This window comes from Patagioenas fasciata, chromosome 5 (assembly GCF_037038585.1).
Source record: "Patagioenas fasciata isolate bPatFas1 chromosome 5, bPatFas1.hap1, whole genome shotgun sequence".
Lineage (NCBI taxonomy): Eukaryota > Metazoa > Chordata > Aves > Columbiformes > Columbidae > Patagioenas > Patagioenas fasciata.
The window spans coordinates 62,686,813-62,705,682 of NC_092524.1; the positions used below are offsets into that span (position 1 = coordinate 62,686,813).

At 48.9% G+C, this 18,870-nt stretch overlaps 2 protein-coding genes across 3 annotated transcripts in view; both read right to left on the reverse strand.

Annotated features, from left to right (window-relative positions):
* Positions 1–13,539: 13,539 nt before the first annotated feature.
* LOC136101867 (inositol 1,4,5-trisphosphate receptor-interacting protein-like 1) lies at positions 13,540–14,850 on the reverse strand. Its single transcript, XM_065838371.2, has one exon. It carries the CDS (start codon positions 14,833–14,835, stop codon positions 13,789–13,791), a length of 1,047 nt encoding a protein of 348 aa, XP_065694443.1. The 5' UTR covers positions 14,836–14,850; the 3' UTR covers positions 13,540–13,788.
* Positions 14,851–18,365: 3,515 nt separating this feature from the next.
* Positions 18,366–18,870, reverse strand: part of NUDT14 (nudix hydrolase 14) — a 59,179-nt gene continuing 58,674 nt past the window's right edge. For both annotated transcript variants that reach the window (XM_071809722.1, XM_065839181.2), the window contains one exon: positions 18,366–18,745. In XM_071809722.1, the coding sequence (XP_071665823.1) occupies positions 18,505–18,745 (241 nt within the window). In that variant the 3' untranslated portion in view covers positions 18,366–18,504. The remainder of the gene's footprint in view (positions 18,746–18,870) is intronic.

An 18,870-nucleotide genomic window follows, 5' to 3' on the forward strand; every position in this document is an offset into this window, starting at 1 on the left:
CCCCCAATGAGAGGCTAATTGGGTTTTATGTGTGTGGTGCCCTTCCCTGGTGCAGACCTTCCCAAATGGTGCAAAACAGGGTTTAGGTTGCTGATTCAGAGCTGCTGCAGACTCAGCCACTTACACGGAGTTTCGAGCCATACATGGATCACACTTCGAAATTTCCCCCCACTTCTGAAAACCAGGTCAGCTCCTGGGTGCTGACTGTGGCATTAAAAGTCTAATATTAGGCTCTTGGCTGCAGAAAGCACCCCTGTAAATGCTCAGCTCCTCTGCCAAGCTTCTGTAGGCTGGAGTGGAAATTTGCATCAGAGAGGCTTTACTGTCTACACTCTGAGCTGGGAATAAGAAAACAAGCCGCTCAAAGATCATATGGATAGAGCTACCTCTGAGAGGGCAACACACACAATACAGACAGAATTAGTTATTTTGGTTTTCAGCATAGTTTTAGGGCCAAACCTGTGATGTTCCCCCATCTTTCCACCCTCCTCACATCAGCTCCTGGCAGCTGCCGGCTGCCACCACACTGACCACCCTTGGGAGCCCATGGAGTGGTCCCTGCTTGGTGTCAGCACCAGAAGTTACACCATGAGATGCTATTGGCCCTGTTGTCTCATTTCACATCTGCTGTATATTTGGAGGGGAGAGGAGTACTGCAGAAAACACAACTTCTTGTGGGAAGGAGGTGGGAGCAGGAATGGGTGGCAGAGACTTAGAGGAAGGAGGGGATGGCTGCTTGCCGCCCCATCACCAGGGTTTCACATACATAACTGATACTCTGAGAAGACCTCTGGGTTATCTGAGGATGCAGATCAGCTAAGTACTTGTTTGCGAAGGACAGTTCTTTTACAGTGGTGTAAGTTATCTGAGATGCAGGCTATATGCATGAAAATACAATACTTTGAACTTCTCAATTCAAAGCACTGTGATGTGATAGTGAGATACATATTATAGGGTCTTAAATCATGTCTACAGCACTTCTTACTAATTCACATAGTCCTGTCTCAGCATGCACCCGTATCAGGGTCAGACCTGGAAGAGATTCTTTGGGGATGGACTATTCAAGTTCTCCAAATTCCTGCTCGGTCTCTGGGACAGGATATTGCTCAAGTGCTACCTTCATTTTCCAAGCCTTCCATCTTGGAGCAAGCCTGTGCCACTTGCAGAGAAGATCCTGCAGATGTTTGGGGAACCGCAGTCACATCCAACCACTCCTCACAAAGGATTATAGACACAAGGCAGCTGGCATAGAGTCAAATCCTGACCCTGTCAATGGATTGACTTGCGCAGGTCAGGGTTTCACCAGGCACATTCCTGCTTTATCTCATATCCTTTTATCATTGTTCCTTAGAACCTAAAATCCCACTGAACAGACCAACCAGGTACCACTCAGAGAAATGCAGATGTTTTCCAGTGTGCAGATGTTTGACATGTCTCTTCATCCCAGGTCTTTTCTGCTCATTTGGTAGGCAGCACCTCAATAGCCAACTGCAGCACCAACTTCACTCCTGCTGCGATTTCCATATTTTACAGAGAACATATGGACCACTCCTGCATTTGCCCCCACTGAGGGACTTGTGCCTCTCAATGAATTCAGCAGGATGAACCTGCATCTGAGCTACTTTGTGTGAACATGGGCTAACTTTCAGAGGAGCCTTTTTTTTTTAATAATAATAAAAACATCTTCATATTTAGACAGTAATATTAAACTTTTGCTGTTAGTGCAGCTTCAGTATGTCACATCCACGGCTGAGATCTGTGGGATGTATGAAGCCACCACTCTGACAGAGGATCCAGGGGCAGCAGGTAAGGAAGGTGCTGTAGGAAATAATTCCTATCCATGGAGAGAAGTTAAACAACCATCCCGACCCCTCGTGTATAAGTCAATACAGACCCATGCACAGGGATTCCTTTCAGCAGCTGCATTTTCTAGGGCGTGTTGCTAACAAAGAGAAAAGCACTCAAATCTTAATATTGTGACTTACAGGTAAAAATCTCTACATCTTTCCAAGCCTCTCAGGTAAAACCCTAAATGCATGAAGCTCAATACTGCTAACGAGCTGCTCTTTTTAAAATGAGTGAGTCCTACCTAAAGAAGACCTATTAGGTGTGCTGAAGATGACTTTAGATAGGGGAGTTAATTAGTTTGCAACCCACAGCTGCGAATATCAAACGCTGTGAAAAGCTTGTTGTTTCACCCAACTGTGCAACTCTGCAGAGGAAATAATGATCGTGCATTGAAACTGGGAATTACTGGGTAGCCTCAAGCCAGGGCTGCTGATAAGCAGCAGTAGGGTGGTAAGGCAGGCAGACAACATCTCCAGGAGCCGCGGGGCAGGGCCTCACCGGGGGCAGCCACCGACAGATGCTGGAGACTGCCTTGACCAGAAAAAGGTCCTGCGGGGAGCCTGGAGACACATATGGCTCTGGAGGGAGGGAAGAGCAATTTCTCTGCACGTTTCAATCTCCGTGTCCTTTTTCTGGTTGGGTCTGTGTTCATAAGTCATGGAAACTCCGTGACTGCTCCTTTTCCTCAACAGCAGATCTGGAGTTCAGTGTTGACAGTTCTTTGTAAGCCAGACGCGTCGCTTCAGGAGCTGTGCCAAAACAACCAAGGCAAAGAAAAGTGATGCTTGTCTTCCTTTGTAGTGTAAGTCAACATAGACCCTTCTCTGACAACAATGGAGCTGTATTTATTTGCATCCAAACTGGTTTGGCCCTGGGGTTGCAAATAAAACCATATCATTTCCATCAGGACAGCGAGCAGCTGAAAGCTCTGCTCTCAGAGAGCTCTTGAAGTGGGAATGCCTCATATTTCCAAGCAAATGTATGAAACCTGAAAGAATTAAGCCACAGTCCTTTATTATTACAGTGAGGGACACCCGTATTTCTTGTGGGAGTGGCAGGAAAGGGATATACCTGGAGATGGTCAGAAATGCAACCTAATTATGATGGTTGCTAAGGTCATATATATGCTGCAGCTGAAGGTGTGTGGACCACAGAATCACAAAATGTCAGGGATTGAAAGGAACTTTGAAAGATCATCCAGTCCAAGCCCCCTGCCGGAGCAGGAACACCCAGATGAGGTTACACAGGAAGGTGTCCAGGCGGGTTTTGAATGTCTCCAGAGAAGGAGACTCCACAACCTCCCTGGGCAGCCTGTTCCAGTGCTCTGTTACCCTCACTGTGAAGAAGTTTCTTCTCCTATTTAAGTGGAGCCTCCTGTGTTCTAGTTTGAACCCATTACCCTCTGTCCTATCATTGATTGTCCCCGAGAAGAGCCTGGCTCCATCCTCATGACACCCACCCTTTATATATTTATAAACATTAATGAGGTCACCCCTCAGTCTCCTCTTCTCCAAGCTAAAGAGACCCAGCTCCCTCAGCCTTTCCTCATAAGGGAGATGCTCCACTCCCTTCATCATCTTTGTTGCCCTGCACTGGACTCTCCCCAGCAGTTCCATGTCCTTCTTGAACTGAGGGGCCCAGAACTGGACACAATATTCCAGATGTGGTCTCACCAGGGCAGAGTAGAGGGGAAGGAGAACCTCTCTGGACCTACTGACCACCCCCCTTGTAATACACCCCAGGATGCCATTGGCCTTCCTGGCCACAAGGGCACAGTGCTGGCTCATGGTCACCCTGCTGTCCACCAGGACCCCCAGCCTGCACCAAGCTCAAAGTCCCCAGGCTGATGCCACTGACCCCACAGGCATCTCTGTGCTGGGCTCGGTGGAGCCACCAGTCCCACAGTTGCCCCAGCCTGGGCACCTCCATCTTGCAGGAGCCACACTTCCACATGAGGATGCAGGAAAGGCTGGTTTTTATGGATATTTATGGAGTTATGAGCCTTTCTGTGGCTCTCCATGGTGTTGGGGTGCTTCATCTTGCTGTGGTACAAGTCCATCTGCTCCTGGGCACTGCAGGATGATGATAACAGGGAGCTGTGTGCCACCGAGTGCTTTCCTTCCACCCCAACCTGAGCAGACCTGATCCTTTGGGATCCAGTGTCTTCTTTGGTGATGATTTTCATCAGTGCTTAAAAGCAGCTATACAATTAATTTAGTGTAAATTCATCCCTTTAGAAAGGTATCAACAGGCAACTTACTGGGGAAAACACCTTCCCGAAAAATGCCCTTTACACACAGCTTGGTTTAACTTTGCCCACTCTCAGTGTGGCAGTAAAGCTCCTGCTGATGGCGGTGAGCAAAATTAAGAGCTTTTGGCTCATGCATCTATAATTAGACTGAGCAGAAGGCAAAATATTCCATTATGACAACTTCAGAGTGGAAAGAAATAGATCTGAACAGATGTTGATTTGCAGGATAAACAAATTCATTCCATTCAATTTAGTCCCCTTTGCTGTTTGAGTCATTTATTCCTTGATTTGAAGTGTCAAATACAGTGCTCATGTTGTATGCATGACAAAAAAATACATGCCAGGATAGACACATAAATCTGTAAGTAGAAAATATATCCAGTATCCTTGTAGGTCTACTGTATTTCCATATCATCCTGCAGCCTTCAGGACCTTGGCTTTCACCCAGGGCTGGTGTTCTACAAAGAAAAACTCCATTTTCAAAGCTTTAGCAGCTTGCAAGTGAAATGATTACCTTTGGTGCTGAAACCTCTCAGGATTACAGTGCTGTGCTAGATTGTACTAAATAAGCAAATTGAGCTTCCTGATCTCCAAATTTTTGGGTGAAAACAGCATGCCTTATAAAAAGCTGTTTGGTGGCATGATGTTGGGATGCAATCGGACTGACCTGCACACACAGGGCTGGGCGCTGAGCGTGTCTCTGCACATCCATCTGTTATCACAGGCCTTGAGGCTGGGATTTTCCTTCAAGGACTGGAAACCCCAAGCCTGTGAAGTGTGTTAATGCAAATTGCTTGGAAATAAGTTCAGTTGAAAACAAACAACCAAAGAAGCAAATAAATATGGCATCCCTCCTAAAGTTGCATGCTCCTTCTGTAAAAGTTGAGTTTGGGTTTAAAGGACTTTACTTCCTTTAGAGCTCTCTGAGAAGTCTGTGGCTCCTATGACTTCCAAGTTTAGACTGAAACATAATTCAGCCTTTTTAATGATTGAATAGCATTTGAGTCTTCTTAGTCCAAAGGAACAGATAAGCAGCTTTCTGAGTGCTAAAACTCAGGCTGGTTTTATAGGTGCATTAGTGCAATAGTCCTGTGCTTAATAGTGTGTTTTGTAGCCTGATAGGAATACTAGTGTACATGCAGACTTGCAGGAATCATTTAATATTTTTATTATTCGGCACTTAGATTTCTTTAAACTGTAAGCTAAGACTTTATTAGAAGCTGAGATGCATGATCTTTGTTGTGAATATGCTGGTAGACTAAACAGCAGCAGCTAAATGTTTTTTGGCAAAGAAGAGGTGAGCACATTCAAGTCAGTGCACAAACACAGATCCCATGGCAGAGTGTAGATGGCTGGATCAAAGAAATGGGTGGAGAGAAACACAGATCCTTGCCTTTGTACTGCAACACGGTTCCTGAAGTCCCGGTTCTTTGCTAACCATTTTTTACTTTTTGGACTTATCACATGCATATAATGAAAATTACAGAAATTTTAGAGGAACTAATTTGATCTGGACCAACCACAATCTGCATGCAAATGGTTGGCAGGTGGGCTGAGCGTTGCATCAGTTTAACGACCTGGAATACCCTTGATCGGCTTCTACATTTCTTGAAAAAGCCCACTGAATTTTTATTCCACATAAAAGATCTAAATATATTACCTGAGGGAAAATTTTTTCACCATTTTCCCTCATTATTATATCAAGGGTAAGCGCTCCATGTTAATTTTGCACTACAATATGCACATTAGGGATGTGCTTTATGAAGCCAGTGAGGCAAAACCAGCTCTGCAAGCATAAGTCCTGCAAAGTCGAAACTCCACGCTCAGCTCCAACCCGCGAGACCCTCTCTGATCTTTTCCAGAAATGGGACCTTATAGAACAAGATATTTTGCAAGGGAACAGCTTTGCTATATGAAAACGAGTCACTTCATTTAATGTTGCAAATTTCCGTCTCCTCTCTCCCTGTGCCGGGCAGCCCTGGGTGAGTGCCTGGGTGTGGATGGCAGAGGAGACGCTGGCAGAAATGTGTCACCCCACGAGTGGCAGAGCTGGGGACTGGGTCTGTGGGATGCTCATGTCTCAGCCCTGTGGGCTCGCCCTCTCCAATAGCATCGCTAAGCCACCCTGGAGCAGCTACCCCAGCCAAGAGGTGGAGGTGTCGGGGCGGGGGGGGGCAGTAGATGGAGCCCCCACACTCAGAGGCGGGCTGCGTAAGCACAGTTTCTCTGGAAAAGCAGCTAAAAATAGCCATGGGAGATGTGCCACAGGCTGCACGCTGCCACTGCCAGGCTTGATTTATATTGCAGCAGTGCTGGGACTTGGGCCTGGTCCATGTCCAGTGTCTGCCCAGGGAAAAGGGCTGGGGACTGGGGGGTGCAGGGCAGGGCACCCCGAGCCAGACACTGCCGCTGGGCTGGGGCCAAACATAGTGCCCTGCGCTCTGCACCCCTTTCCTCCAAGCCCCAGTCCTCACTGGGTCTCAGCCCCACTCCATGGGACCCCCAACCCCTGACCCATGGCCAGAGCTGCTCAGGACAATCATTAGGTCTGAGGAGGTGACGATGAGGATTGAGGTGGTCTCAGTTTCTTTATCCCCTGTAAGAGGGTTTGCGCTATAAGATGATACCTTACTCCAGAGCAGCCTGGTCAAGTGGAAATCAACACTAGCTAAGTAAACGCTGATCATCCTGCTTAGAGACTTGAATTAAAAAGCTTTGCCAATCAGCCTTGATTGACAGAAAAAGGACAGGGCATTACTATCAGTCATGCAGTTTTAGAAGGCAAGACCTTCACCTCAATTTTTTTTTTGCTATTTTCGTGTTTGCTGACACCTCTCCTATTAATTGAACCAGAATATTAATTACCTGCAGAATATCTACATATCGCTTTTGCCAATGAGAAAAAACAAATCTACACATTGGTCTCCATCTAGGAGCTAAGTCCTGTGCCAGAGAGAGCTGTCGCTCTGCTGTGATCAATAAACCCATTAGCCTTCACTCAGTGCCTTGGCTCTGTGAGAGCCCCTGGAATCAGATCTTATTATTTTGATGTATTGGTGATATTTTGACTGTGCTCATCTGAGAGACTGGGATCAGATCATATGGGAGAGCAACAGAAGAAAGAAAACAGAAGAGAAAAAAAATATAAAAACAAACAAAGGCATTAGAGGTACAAGAAAGACATTTGAAAAGATGAAGCTGGCAGCGTGGCTGGGAAGATGCAGTGGAAGAGTACATTGGGTATGGAGCTGGTACCTGGCTTGGCTGTTTCCCATGCATTGCTCCAGCTCTCTGCAGCCCAGAAGCCGCTCAGTGTGACACTGCAAACCAGAGCTGCTGCAGATGGGACAACATCCACCCTGACAGCGTCGGCCGGTCGGGCATGCAAAGGGTTGTGGCTGCTTTGGAGGGCCAACCTTAGGCCGTGCAATTTTCATACACACCCAGCATTGGCCTAACTCTGCTCCGTTTTTGCACTGGGGCCGGTTACAAGCTCCCTGCCCTGCTCTTTAAAGATACTTCATAAATATCAAACAGGGGCAGACACTGCAAATGAAGTTTTCTGAGGCACTTCCATGACTAAACACAAATCCCGAATGTGACCTCAGCCACTTTGCCTGATCCTGAGGTGCCCTGATGCTGGTCCCCTGACTTCTCTGAGCATGACAGGAAGAGACAGGACAGTCTCAAAGCCCAGGGAGACATATCTCTTCTTCCAAGTAGCAAGAGACAGGACAAGAGGAAATGACCTCAAGTCGCACCAGGGGAGGTTTAGATTGGATATTAGGAAAAAATTATTCACAAAAATAGTTGTCAGGCATTGAAACAGGCTGCCCAGGGATGTGATGGAGTCACCATCCCTGGAGGTGTTTAAGACGAGGTTCTTAGGGACATAATGTAGTGCTACAGTTAGGTTAGGTTGTGGTTGGACTTGATGATCCTGAGGGTCTCTTCAAGCTGAAATGATTCTATGATTCTATGTGCCCCTCCCTCTCCTGTTGTCTCTGGAAGGTCCCAGCTCCGGGGACTTCCTATAGCCCTCACACGCTTGGGGCTCCTCTGTGCTGCCACAAACCTGCAGACCTGCTGGAGCGGGAGCAAAGGTGCTGTGAACCTGGCCTGACACCAGCACGGAGCGGCGAGGCTGGCAGGGAGGACCAGCGGCTGATGGATTGCTGTAACTCAGCTGGTGTATCGATGATGATGATCGCTGTAACTCAAGCCCTCGCATCCCTCCTGCACTGCCAGCTCCAGGGTCAGCAGCGCTCGGGCTGGACAGTGAGCTTCACCTTGAAGTCTGCTGAAAGCTGGAGGCTGTGGAGGGGCAAAACCTAAGTTAAATCTCTTGGGGGGATACGTGGGGAGTGAAACCCCGCAATTTCATATTGAACAGAAAAGAGGAGCTGGAGAGAGCGTGGCACAGGTTTGCAACACCCCGGCTTTGTTTTCCTGATTGTATTGCTAAAGGAGCACCCCAAAACCTCAGGGTGGGTGCAGGGGGAACTTGAAGGACGAAGCAAAGGAGGTTACGAAAGGAGCGGGGCAGGTTATCAGTGCAAGCGCATTCCTGCGGGGCCGGGCAGCCGGGGCCCCTTTCACAAACCCCGGGGAGCTGTTTGCACAGCACCCGCCGTTTGTCCCAAGGACATTTCTTAAATTGTTTCTAGCACTCTCAAGTGCGTGGTTGTGCCATGTCCAGTTATTTTAGCAAGTGCTGCACGAGCAAAAGCGTTACCCAAACGCTCCATCCCCGCAAACACATGGTGGGGCTGCTGGAGGGACCTACATGGTGGGCAGGAGCTGGAGGCATGCTTTATCCACCACCAGCTCTGTTGGCCAGGCTCATCAGAAACCTGATCATAGAATCACAGAATTATAGAATGGTTTGGGTTGGAAGGGACCTGTAAGCTCATCCAGTCCAAACCCTGCCATGAGCAGGGACATCTTCATCCAGATCAGGTTGCTCAGAGCCTCCTCCAGCTTGGCTTTGAATGTCTCCAGAGATGGGGCATCCACGACCTCTCTGGGCAACCTGGGCCAGTGTTTTACCATCCTCATCGTAAAAACATTCTTTGTCATGTCTGGCCTGATTGGTGACTCTGGCCCTGAAACCCATCCCCATCACCTGGCTTGTAGGAGCAGCTGGAGCAGCTGCAGCCCTGAAGGGGACCAGCTGGCTGGAGGACACCATTTCCCATGGCCCCGGCCCTTGCTCACAGCTCCCTGGGATGCTTTGGAGGTGGCGGCTGGGCTGTGTCACAATGAGCACCAAGGTCTGCCTGCCAGCCCCCACCGGAGGCTTTGGAAAGGGCTGGGGACAGGTGCTGTGCCAGGCACCCTGATGCAGTGGGGTCAGACCCATCACCTGTGTTTCCATTGCACCTGTAGCCAGGTGTGGCGTTGTCCTCCTATGCCTGTTTTCAGGAGTATTAATTAACAGTTTGCTGGGTTTTTTTTCCAAGCCCTTCTCCACAGCTCCAGGGAAACACGGTTAAAACCAGTCTGTGTTCACGTTGTGATGGACACACACTCAGCTGGCATCGTTTGGAGTGGTCACGCTCTCGCACAGGTGGCCTTGACCCCAGGACATCCCCTCGGGGCTCATCTGGCTTCTCACCTGTCCCCGGCTAGTCCAATGTGACTGAGCCAGGGCTGGCTCCTGCCTGTCACAAGCACATCTGTAGCGATCACAGCAACATTATGCTGTTGTAAAATGATAAAATCATGTTAATTTTACTACTGAATGCCCCATGCATCACACCAATACCCTGAACACTGAACCACAGGTGGGTACAAGAAGAGACCTGGGATTTTTCTGTAAATGAGGTTTTGGGGCATGGGGATGGCCATTAACTGGCAATAGTTGACAGCTGTTCCCACATCACTCATTTCCAGCCCATTTTCACAGTAACCAAGAGTCCAGAATGGTTTTCTCAAAGTACCACTGCTTTTGAATGTTTTATTAGAGACAAAAGCCAGCACAGGATATTGAGTACTTCAGCAGCAAAACAATACAGTGCATGGCTGGCAGGGCTTAACATGCATCTGATTGTATTTCCAATTACGAGAAAAGCACTGAAGCCAGTCCTAAGGCAGGCCAGAGAGCTCCGAGCGCCACAAATCTGGGCCGTTTAGCTATGTCATGACTTCTCCTCCCTTGTGATTCATGTAGAGAGCAATTAAAGCTCTTGTAAAAATGTGTTCCTAATGAAAGAGTGAGACTGGCTCTGAAGGATTAGACAAATTGAGGAGTAACCTGGGGAGTAGTGCAGGATTTGTATGACCACCCCTTTTTTTGTTCATACCAAGTAGAATCCTGTGTGAACGAGTGGGAATGAAAACTGCTGTTGGAAACCTCATCCAAAGTCCATGGCATCCTTTTTTAAATTAAACTTGGTTCCTTTTGGAGCTTTTGGAGCTCCACCTTACTGCTGTGCTGGTAGAGATGTAGCATCCCATAAAGCAGAGTGAGCAAAATCCTTTTTGGGGAGGCTGAGCCCACACAGGGGCTGGATTGCAAGTCACCGGAACCTGCCAGCAGGGCCACTCGCAGCATCCCTGGGACTGCAGACATGGGGACCATGCTGCATCATGTCCCCACGCAGCCAGCAGCCTTGCCCTGCCTGTTACCTCCACCCTGGCACAGTCACCGAGACCAAAGCTGCAAATCCCTCCTGTGTGCACAGGCCTTATTCTGATCCCTCTGAGGCTGCTACATGCTTCAGGCGGTGGCTCCCAACAGCTTCAAACAACCGCATTAATCTGCGACAGCCTCCCCTGCCAAAGCGCACAGGGCGGCGAGGGCGCGGGGAGCACAGCGGGAGCCGCGCAGCCAGACTTTTATGGCCACAAAGGCCAAGTCGCACCTGCTAACGGTTGTGAATAGACTTGCAGACAGCACCAGGTGTGCCATTTCAACAGATTTCACAACTGGGTGTGCCTTTCATCTATGTATAGAGCCCCGGCGAGGGGGTGAAGCGTGCTCGGCAATTGCCCTAATTTAGCAAAAATCCTATTTGTCCAGTGGGTCGCCCTGCGAGGTCGGCACGTGTATTTCAGGAGCAATTATATCGGTTGCCCTTGGCCTGGCCCCGGCCATGGCCCTGCAGGGAGTCGGGGAACATGGCTTTTGTGGTTGGAGGGGAGGGATAGTAATGAGGGAGTGGGCGAAAAGGCAAGCGGCCGCCTGCCAGGGAACAGGGCTGTCAGCGGCGCGAGGAGCATCCCCACCAGCCCAGGGACCCTGCACCCCATCCCTGCACCTGCCCCAACCTACCCCACAGCGTAATTCAGCTCATTTATTTAGTGTCAGCCTTTTAGAGAAGGCGTTTTAATCATATCACAGCTCAGTGCTTTAATTTCATGAGATCTGGGAGTAGCTTAGGGCTTGTGGATACTTTACAAATAGGGCAACAGAAAACAAGAATAAGCAAGATCCATGTACTCACAAGGTGCTGGTGACATCTCTTCTGCTACCTAATAGCGATCCTGACAGCGACATTACATTCAAGATCTTATAATTTCAGGCTTCGCTAGAAGCCTGAGTCATAATTTCAGGTTCATTAGATTATCTCCGTATCCCAAAGCCGCATCATAAAGATGAGAGATGCTAAGATTTGATTTTTAAATGTGGGTCACTCGATTGTACTTATTAAAAGAAAGATGCTGATCTCATGGGGGTGGTTGGATGAGATCAGATAAGAGTTTTGCTGGCTGGAGTCAGTATTCATTAGCAGCAAATAGGGACCCTGTATTATTATGAACTGTCTGCTTTCTCTGGACATAGGCACATTTCAGGGATGCATCTAAAACAGACGTGATTTCAAGCTTCCATTAGAAGCACTCTTTTCCTGCCTGGGCATGGCTGATATATATCAGATTTGCTCTAATTGTGATCTTTGAAATGAGCCCTGATGAGAGAAGTGGCATCTGAATTGCTGCAGTATTATTTTCATAAATATAAATTATCTACTGTTTTGGAAAAAAAAAAAAAAAAAAAAAAAAAAAAACCACCAAAAAAAGTTCAAGCCCTTTCTTCCACATTTTCAAACCTTCCAGACCTCAGACACGTCTCACTTGCAAGCCCTCCACCGTGCTGAGGGATGGGGAACAGCCTTCTGCTGACCAACAGCAGTGCTTTGGGCCAGATTTTGGCAAGTCTGGCACTGCCCTTGGCACTACCCCAAGCCACACGCTCTCAGGGAGGGACAGTACGTTAGAGGGATGGCCACAGTGCCATGGAACGGGTAAAATATGTGTGAGTTTCAAACTGTCCAACTCCAAGATTTGCAGCCAAGGCACGACTGGCTGGCACCAGCTGTGCGACGCTCACAGAGATTTCAGGACCTTCCTTCTCACCCTGTCCTGGGTACAGCTGTGTGCTCTCCCTGGCAGCCTGTAGCTGGTGACACACACAGAATCACAGAATGTCAGAGGTTGGAGGGGACCTCGAAAGATCATCCAGTCCAATTCCCCTGCTGGAGCAGGAACACCCAGATGAGGCTACACAGAAGTATGTCCAGGCGGGTTTTGAATATCTGAAGAGAAGGAGACTCCACAACCTCCCTGGGCAGCCTGTTCCAGTGTTCTGGCAAGGTTTTCATTGTGAAAGAGTTACAGGGGTGTCTTCTGTAGAGAAACTGCACCCTGCACCTCTGTTACCTGACAAAGTGATGCATAGACAGAGATGCAGCATTTTTTCAAACAGAAAATTTCTTGGCAACTTTGCACTTTAAAACCTCCCAGAAGGAATGTGTGGTCACTGTCCAGGTGGCAATGCCATCTCTGTCACAAGCCTCCTTGCAATGGCCTCATCAGCTGCATCGGATCCCACTTCCGAGTGTGTGCTTTTGCTCTGAAGAACATGTGCTGGAGCAATTCCCACTGGCAACAGAGCAGCGTGTTGTCCATGTCCAGCTTACTCTATTCTTCATCACCAGATCCCCGGGGAGTGTCTGGGGCGGTCACATCCCGTACCACAGCCACAGTGAACACGCAGAGGCACATCACTGGTGCTGCTAACTTGGGACTGTCTAGGCCCTGGTGAAATTACCACCTGAAATGCAAGAGTGACAGGAAAGCCTGGTAAAAGTCATCCTTGCAACCACTGCAGTCACCACCTGCTGCTTTGTTGAGGAGACTGTCTGAGGAATGAAGTTGCTACTACTAGTCCATGGGACACAGCTCTGCACCCTGGAAAGCTGTGGACCCCTGTGGTCCAAGGCGGTTGGACTCCAGCTGCCACTACATGGCAAGGGATTGTGTATCCAGCTCCAGGCACAAAGAAGGGAGGAGTGCTGTTCAGGGGAAGCTGCTTTCCCACCTGAGCCTGTCACACCACAGAGCAACAAGCAATGTGCAGAGTTGTGGAGGGGATGAGTTATTCTCCTTGCCTCAACGGAGGAGACCAGACGGCTGAGGGAGCCTTGGTTACGGAGTCAATGAAAGCAGAGTCCACCGCATCAGGTCTTCCGCACAATGCTCCCCAACTCTGGGGCTGCTGAGCTACCAGCACCTTGTGCCCACGTTCCTCTACACACCATTGCACGGACACTCACTGGCAATGAAACATTTATTGGAACTCTCACAGAAGGTCTGGGGGATGACGTTGCTGCTCTTGCTTTCCCTTTCCTTCTGTCTCCCGCAGCAGCCTCTTCAGCCACCTCACGGTTGCCGACGCTGACCTCTGCCTACTCCATGGTCACAAATGTGTCTGAGTTGTCTTGCTGCACCGCCAAGACCAGCTCAATGGAGAGGGATGTCTCAAAGGCAGTGGTCATCCTGAGCTTGCAGAAGCGTGGGGATGGCAGCACCGTGAGCTTGCATCTGTCTGACTGAAGCACGGCGACGCAGGCTGCTGTCATCAGCTCCTGGAGCCAGAAGGCGGTTTTCTGCATGTCGAGGTATGGGCCGGTGCAGAGGGTCTGCAGGAGGCTGGCTTCCTGATGGTCCATCAGCTCGTTCTCGGGGTGGTGGATGAAGCAGAGCATGTCTCCCAGCTTCTGCTCCCTTATGCACATGCACTCCAGTTCCACACGCAGGCGGTAGTATCTCAGCAGCATCTCAGCTTCGGTGACCAGCTCAAGATGGAAGGAGTGCCCGGGGGGCGGCTTCAGGGGCACAAGCAGGCGGTAGACAAAGTCTTCTCCAAGAGCACTCTGGCTTTCCAGGAAGCCACCCAGCCCGAAAGCGGGCTGCAGGCGCGGCATGAACTCATTGCCAGAGAGGACTCGGCAGACACAGAGAAGGTCGTTCACCAGGTCTTCCACCACGGTGCAGGTTTCTTTCCTGTACGGCAGTGGCCACAAGGGGTACTCCCCCGGAAACCTGTCCATATAGAAGGGGTCTTCTTCCTCTTCCACTTCCTCTTCCAGGCTTCCACAGCTGCCACGCTTGCTGCTGCTGGCTGTCTGCTGGCTCCTTTTCCTGAACCACCAGCAGAGCCCAAAGAGCAGCACCAGGCCTCCAGCAACAGCCCAGAACTGCCAGTGCTGCAAGGCAGTGAGGAACAGGGATGCCCAGGCAGAGACGCTCTGCTCCTGGTTCCTCAGCTCCTGGTTCCTCAGCTCCTGGTCCCTCTCCTCTATCTCTTTCCACAACCGAGCCATCTCCCAGTTCAGCATCTCCTCGCGCTGCTTCATGCCGTTGCGCGTCTCCGCATCCTGTTCATAGCCAACCAACTGCACATTCTGGATCAGAATTTGCAAAAGGTTGATGAAAATGTCCTTGAGAGCCATGGTCTGCAGGAGAAGAGAGAGAAGGGTCTCAGTGGGGCTGGGCGGGAGGGAGTGAGCTGGCAGCAGGGGGAACGGAGCCGGGGGCCGCAGGGAGCTGGGGGCAGGCAGGAGCGGGGCCGAGGCAGCTGGGAGGCAGCAAGGGCTGCGCCAGCCCAGGCAGTGGCGGCGGCTCCGTGCCCTGCCCAAGGTGCTCCCACGAGCGGCCGGGCCCTCCGTGCAGGGCGAGAACCCACCCCCGGGGGCCACGTTTCTGCCCCGGCCCCGTCCAGCCCGGCCTCCCCCCGCCTGCACACTCACCGCTGGCCCAGGCCGGACTGGGGCAGCGCTGCTGCTGGCGCCCCTGATAACCGCCCCGTGGGGACTCGTCCCCTGTGATGTCACAGGCGCCAGAGTGCGTCACAGACACGTCCGCCCGCCACGCGGCCCTTCGGCCCACAGCGCAGCTGCCCTGGTGTCCCGGGGAAGGCCGGGCCAGAGTTCATATTCTTCACAGCACCTTTTGTGGTGCTTTATGTTGGGTTGTTATCCTCTGCCTGCCAATGGCAATCTCATAACAATAGGATATCTCTGGTTTGAAGGGGCCCACGAGGACCATCTAGGCCAAGCCCTGCCTCCGCACCAGGCCGGCTTCAAGTGAAATCACAGGTTCACAGAATCATTTAAGTTGGGAAAGAACCTGAAGATCATTGTCTCCAACCACAAATCTCACACTGCCAACTCCACCAATAAACTGTGCCTCTGACGGCAACATCTACACAATTTTTACATAGCTCCAGTCATGGTGCCTCAAGCACTTCCCCGGCTAGCTGGTTCCAGTGGTGGAGAACCCTTTCAATGGAGAAAGTTTTCCTAATATCCAAACAAATCCTGCCCTGACGCAACCTAAGGCCATTTCCTCTTGTCCTATCATTTGTTACCTGGGGAAAGAGACGAACATCCATTCCTCCACAACATCCTTTCAGGTAGATGTAGATAACAATATGGTCTCTATTCTGCAGGGTCAACAATCACAGTTCACAGAATCACGGAATCACACAATGTCAGGGATTGGAAGGGACCATGAAAGCTCATCCAGGCCAAATGCCCTGCCGGAGCAGGAACAGGGGAATGCATCCAGGCTGGTTCTGAATGTCTCCAGAGAAGGAGACTCCACAACCCCCTGGGCAGCCTGTTCCAGTGTTCTGTCACCCTCACTGAGAAGTTTCTTCTCATATTTAACTGGAACCTCTTGTGTTCCAGTTTGAACCCATTGCCCCTTGTCCTATCACTGATTGTCACCGAGAAGAGCCTGGCTCCATCCTCGTGACACTCACCCTTTATATATTTATAGACATTAATGAGGTCACCCCTCAGTCTCCTCCAAGCTAAAGAGACCCAGTTCCCTCAGCCTTTCCTCATCTAAGGGAGATGCTTCACTCCCTTCATCATCTTTGTGTCATATTTATGGTGGCACAACAGACCCAGCGGTGGCTGACCTGCCTCCTCCAGGTGTGTTCTGATGAGTCCAAACCAAATGCAGGTGCTAAGATTTGCAGGCATTTCTAGATGTACCCATGTGTGAAATGTGTATTAAGTCTGACAAATCACCTCCAGAACGCTTGCCACCCACACGTGTGGGTCAAAGCCTCGGGCTCTCATGAAGGGCATTAATGCCACGTCAGTGCCTTGGGAAGCACCAACTCTAGGTCCTGGATGCGGCAGTGCAGGGAATGTCTGATGGGGTAAAGCTCTCAGCATCGCACGACGAGCCTCATTACAAGTGGAGTTTTGTCCATTTGTAATTCTGGGGCAAACAGTATAAATACAGAAATGCTGCTTTGAAAAGTTTCAAACTCTGACCCCCTCCCTCCACTAGGCCAATTTATTTTTCCAAATTACTGCATTATGCAGCAAAACCAGCTTTTGACATGAATACACACATGCTTATTAGCTTGACACTAAATAAGTCAACAAGCTTCTGTGTAAGAACTTTGATGGAATCAAATAGATACTTTGGTAACTACAGCCTGGAGTAAAAGACATTATGAATTATACACGTTGCCACAGTTCGTAAAGGCCTCAGCAGCAATCAGGACACATTGTATGAGACACCGTAAAGACGCAGAGCAGCGGAGACCCTGCCCTGAAACACCTTCCAGTGTAAATACAACAGACAGACAGAATTTATTTGCTTTTCACGATAAGTCAGTTCAGGCACAGTTCAAAACAAAGGTGTCTGCACTTTCACAAAAGGTGTCTGACTCCCACAGATGAAGGCTGCTTTTTTGCCAGTGGTTTTCCAACGATCTTTCCTTCCTGCCAGTAGGCGAACCAGCAAGTATTAATTTTCAAGCATTAAAAAAAAATATTTATTTATACACCTGTTTTAAATCAGCCGCTGGATACCATCATGCATCTATACTGCATTTATTCCAGTTGTTATATGAATGTTTGCATATTCACAGCACTCATCTTCTAAACACATTTAGTACCTCAGTAATCCTAGAAGCACATATAATGTAGACATGTTAATTAACTTGGTGAATAACATAAACCACTGCATAATTAAATTGCTAGACTTGATTCTCTTTCATTCATGCTCTTAACAGTGTCACAGGACAAATAGCCTATGTCTAAACTATGCAGATCAAACAAATAATATACATTTGAATTAGACCACTTTATTAAATCAAATTGCGTTGCTCAGTATGCCTGTGCAGGTTGTACGGGGTTCAATGTAAACTGCACAAATGATGATAAAACCTCTCCATAAAGCACTTCTGATCATTAGATTTGCAGGAGTGTTATCTGAGGGGTAAGTCCCATTCTTCCTGTTTGGGCAATAAGGAAACTGAAACCACAGAACACCTCAGAGACATCACTTGTGTTAGTCACCTCAGAGTCAAATTAAGAGAATTTGTCCTCTCAAGTCTCACTCTAGAGGACAAAGTTTGATCTAATTCATCAAGTATTACTCATAAAACAAACAAAGAAGCATATGTTCCAGTAGCAGCACCCATCATTCATCCCTCTAACACCATCACTGCTGCTCAGCATTGTGGTGGGAACAAACAGAAGCACAATCTTACAGATGGTCTATTGTCAAAATGACACATTAGCAGGAGGATTTACAGACATGTTTGCTGATGAAATAAAGGTTTGCATGTTCAGAAATGCAAATGTTTCCTCTGTACAGGAGTTACACACCACAGAGAAAGCTGCTCCCTGAAGGCTGTGCAGAACTCAGAAACCTTGTTAGGATATCTGTGACTATAGGTCACAGGTTTGCTGCCCCCCCAAAAAAAAAATACCAGAAGCTGCAATGAATACACAGCTGCCAGTACGCACAGACCACAGTGACAGGCTGGTACAGCAGCTGCACTGAGGTCCTGAGCAGCTCTTCAGAACAGTGGAAAAGCAGTGCCATGAAACAGGAGAACTGGACACATTCACTTAGCCTTGGTGCAAAAATCAACATTCACCTCTCAGAGGCAAATCCTTGCCCTAGTGAAGCCAGTAAGTATATGCAAGTGATGGAAATCAGGTCAGGATTTTAATTCAGATTTTACTTCCAAATTTATTTCAAGAAAGATTTGGTCTGTGAAAAGTTGAGTTGACCAATACAGGCAGGTTTGCAGTTTTCTGTATCCACAGAACCATCGGGAAAGCTTTTCTTAAAATCATGGTGCCTTATTTTTTTGGTAGCTTGGGCGCTATGTTGTTTTGGAACCACATGAAGCTGAAGATGACACCCATCGTCTTCGGGAGAGTCTCGTCATAAGCAAACTTCATGGAGTCTTCTAAAGGTACTTCTACAACTTCAATCAGCTCTCCTTCTCCAGGCTGGCCACCTCCTTCACCAGTTCTCATCTGGTCTGTTACTTCTGCATAAAATAATGTCTGCCTAGAACCTGTCACACCAACTCCAGACCTGGAAAAAAACAGAGATTAAACTTTGTTTTAGATACAAAGAAAGTAGCTAGGAATTATGAATGGAAATGGGGGTCCTTCACTGGTGTCACTAAGCAACATCAAAATGCATGTCCTTGCTCTCTG

What these genes read in the sequence shown, in the direction of transcription:
- LOC136101867 (XM_065838371.2), bottom strand. Translation starts at nt 14,835, where the DNA reads ATGGCTCTCAAGGACATTTTCATCAACCTTTTGCAAATTCTGATCCAG.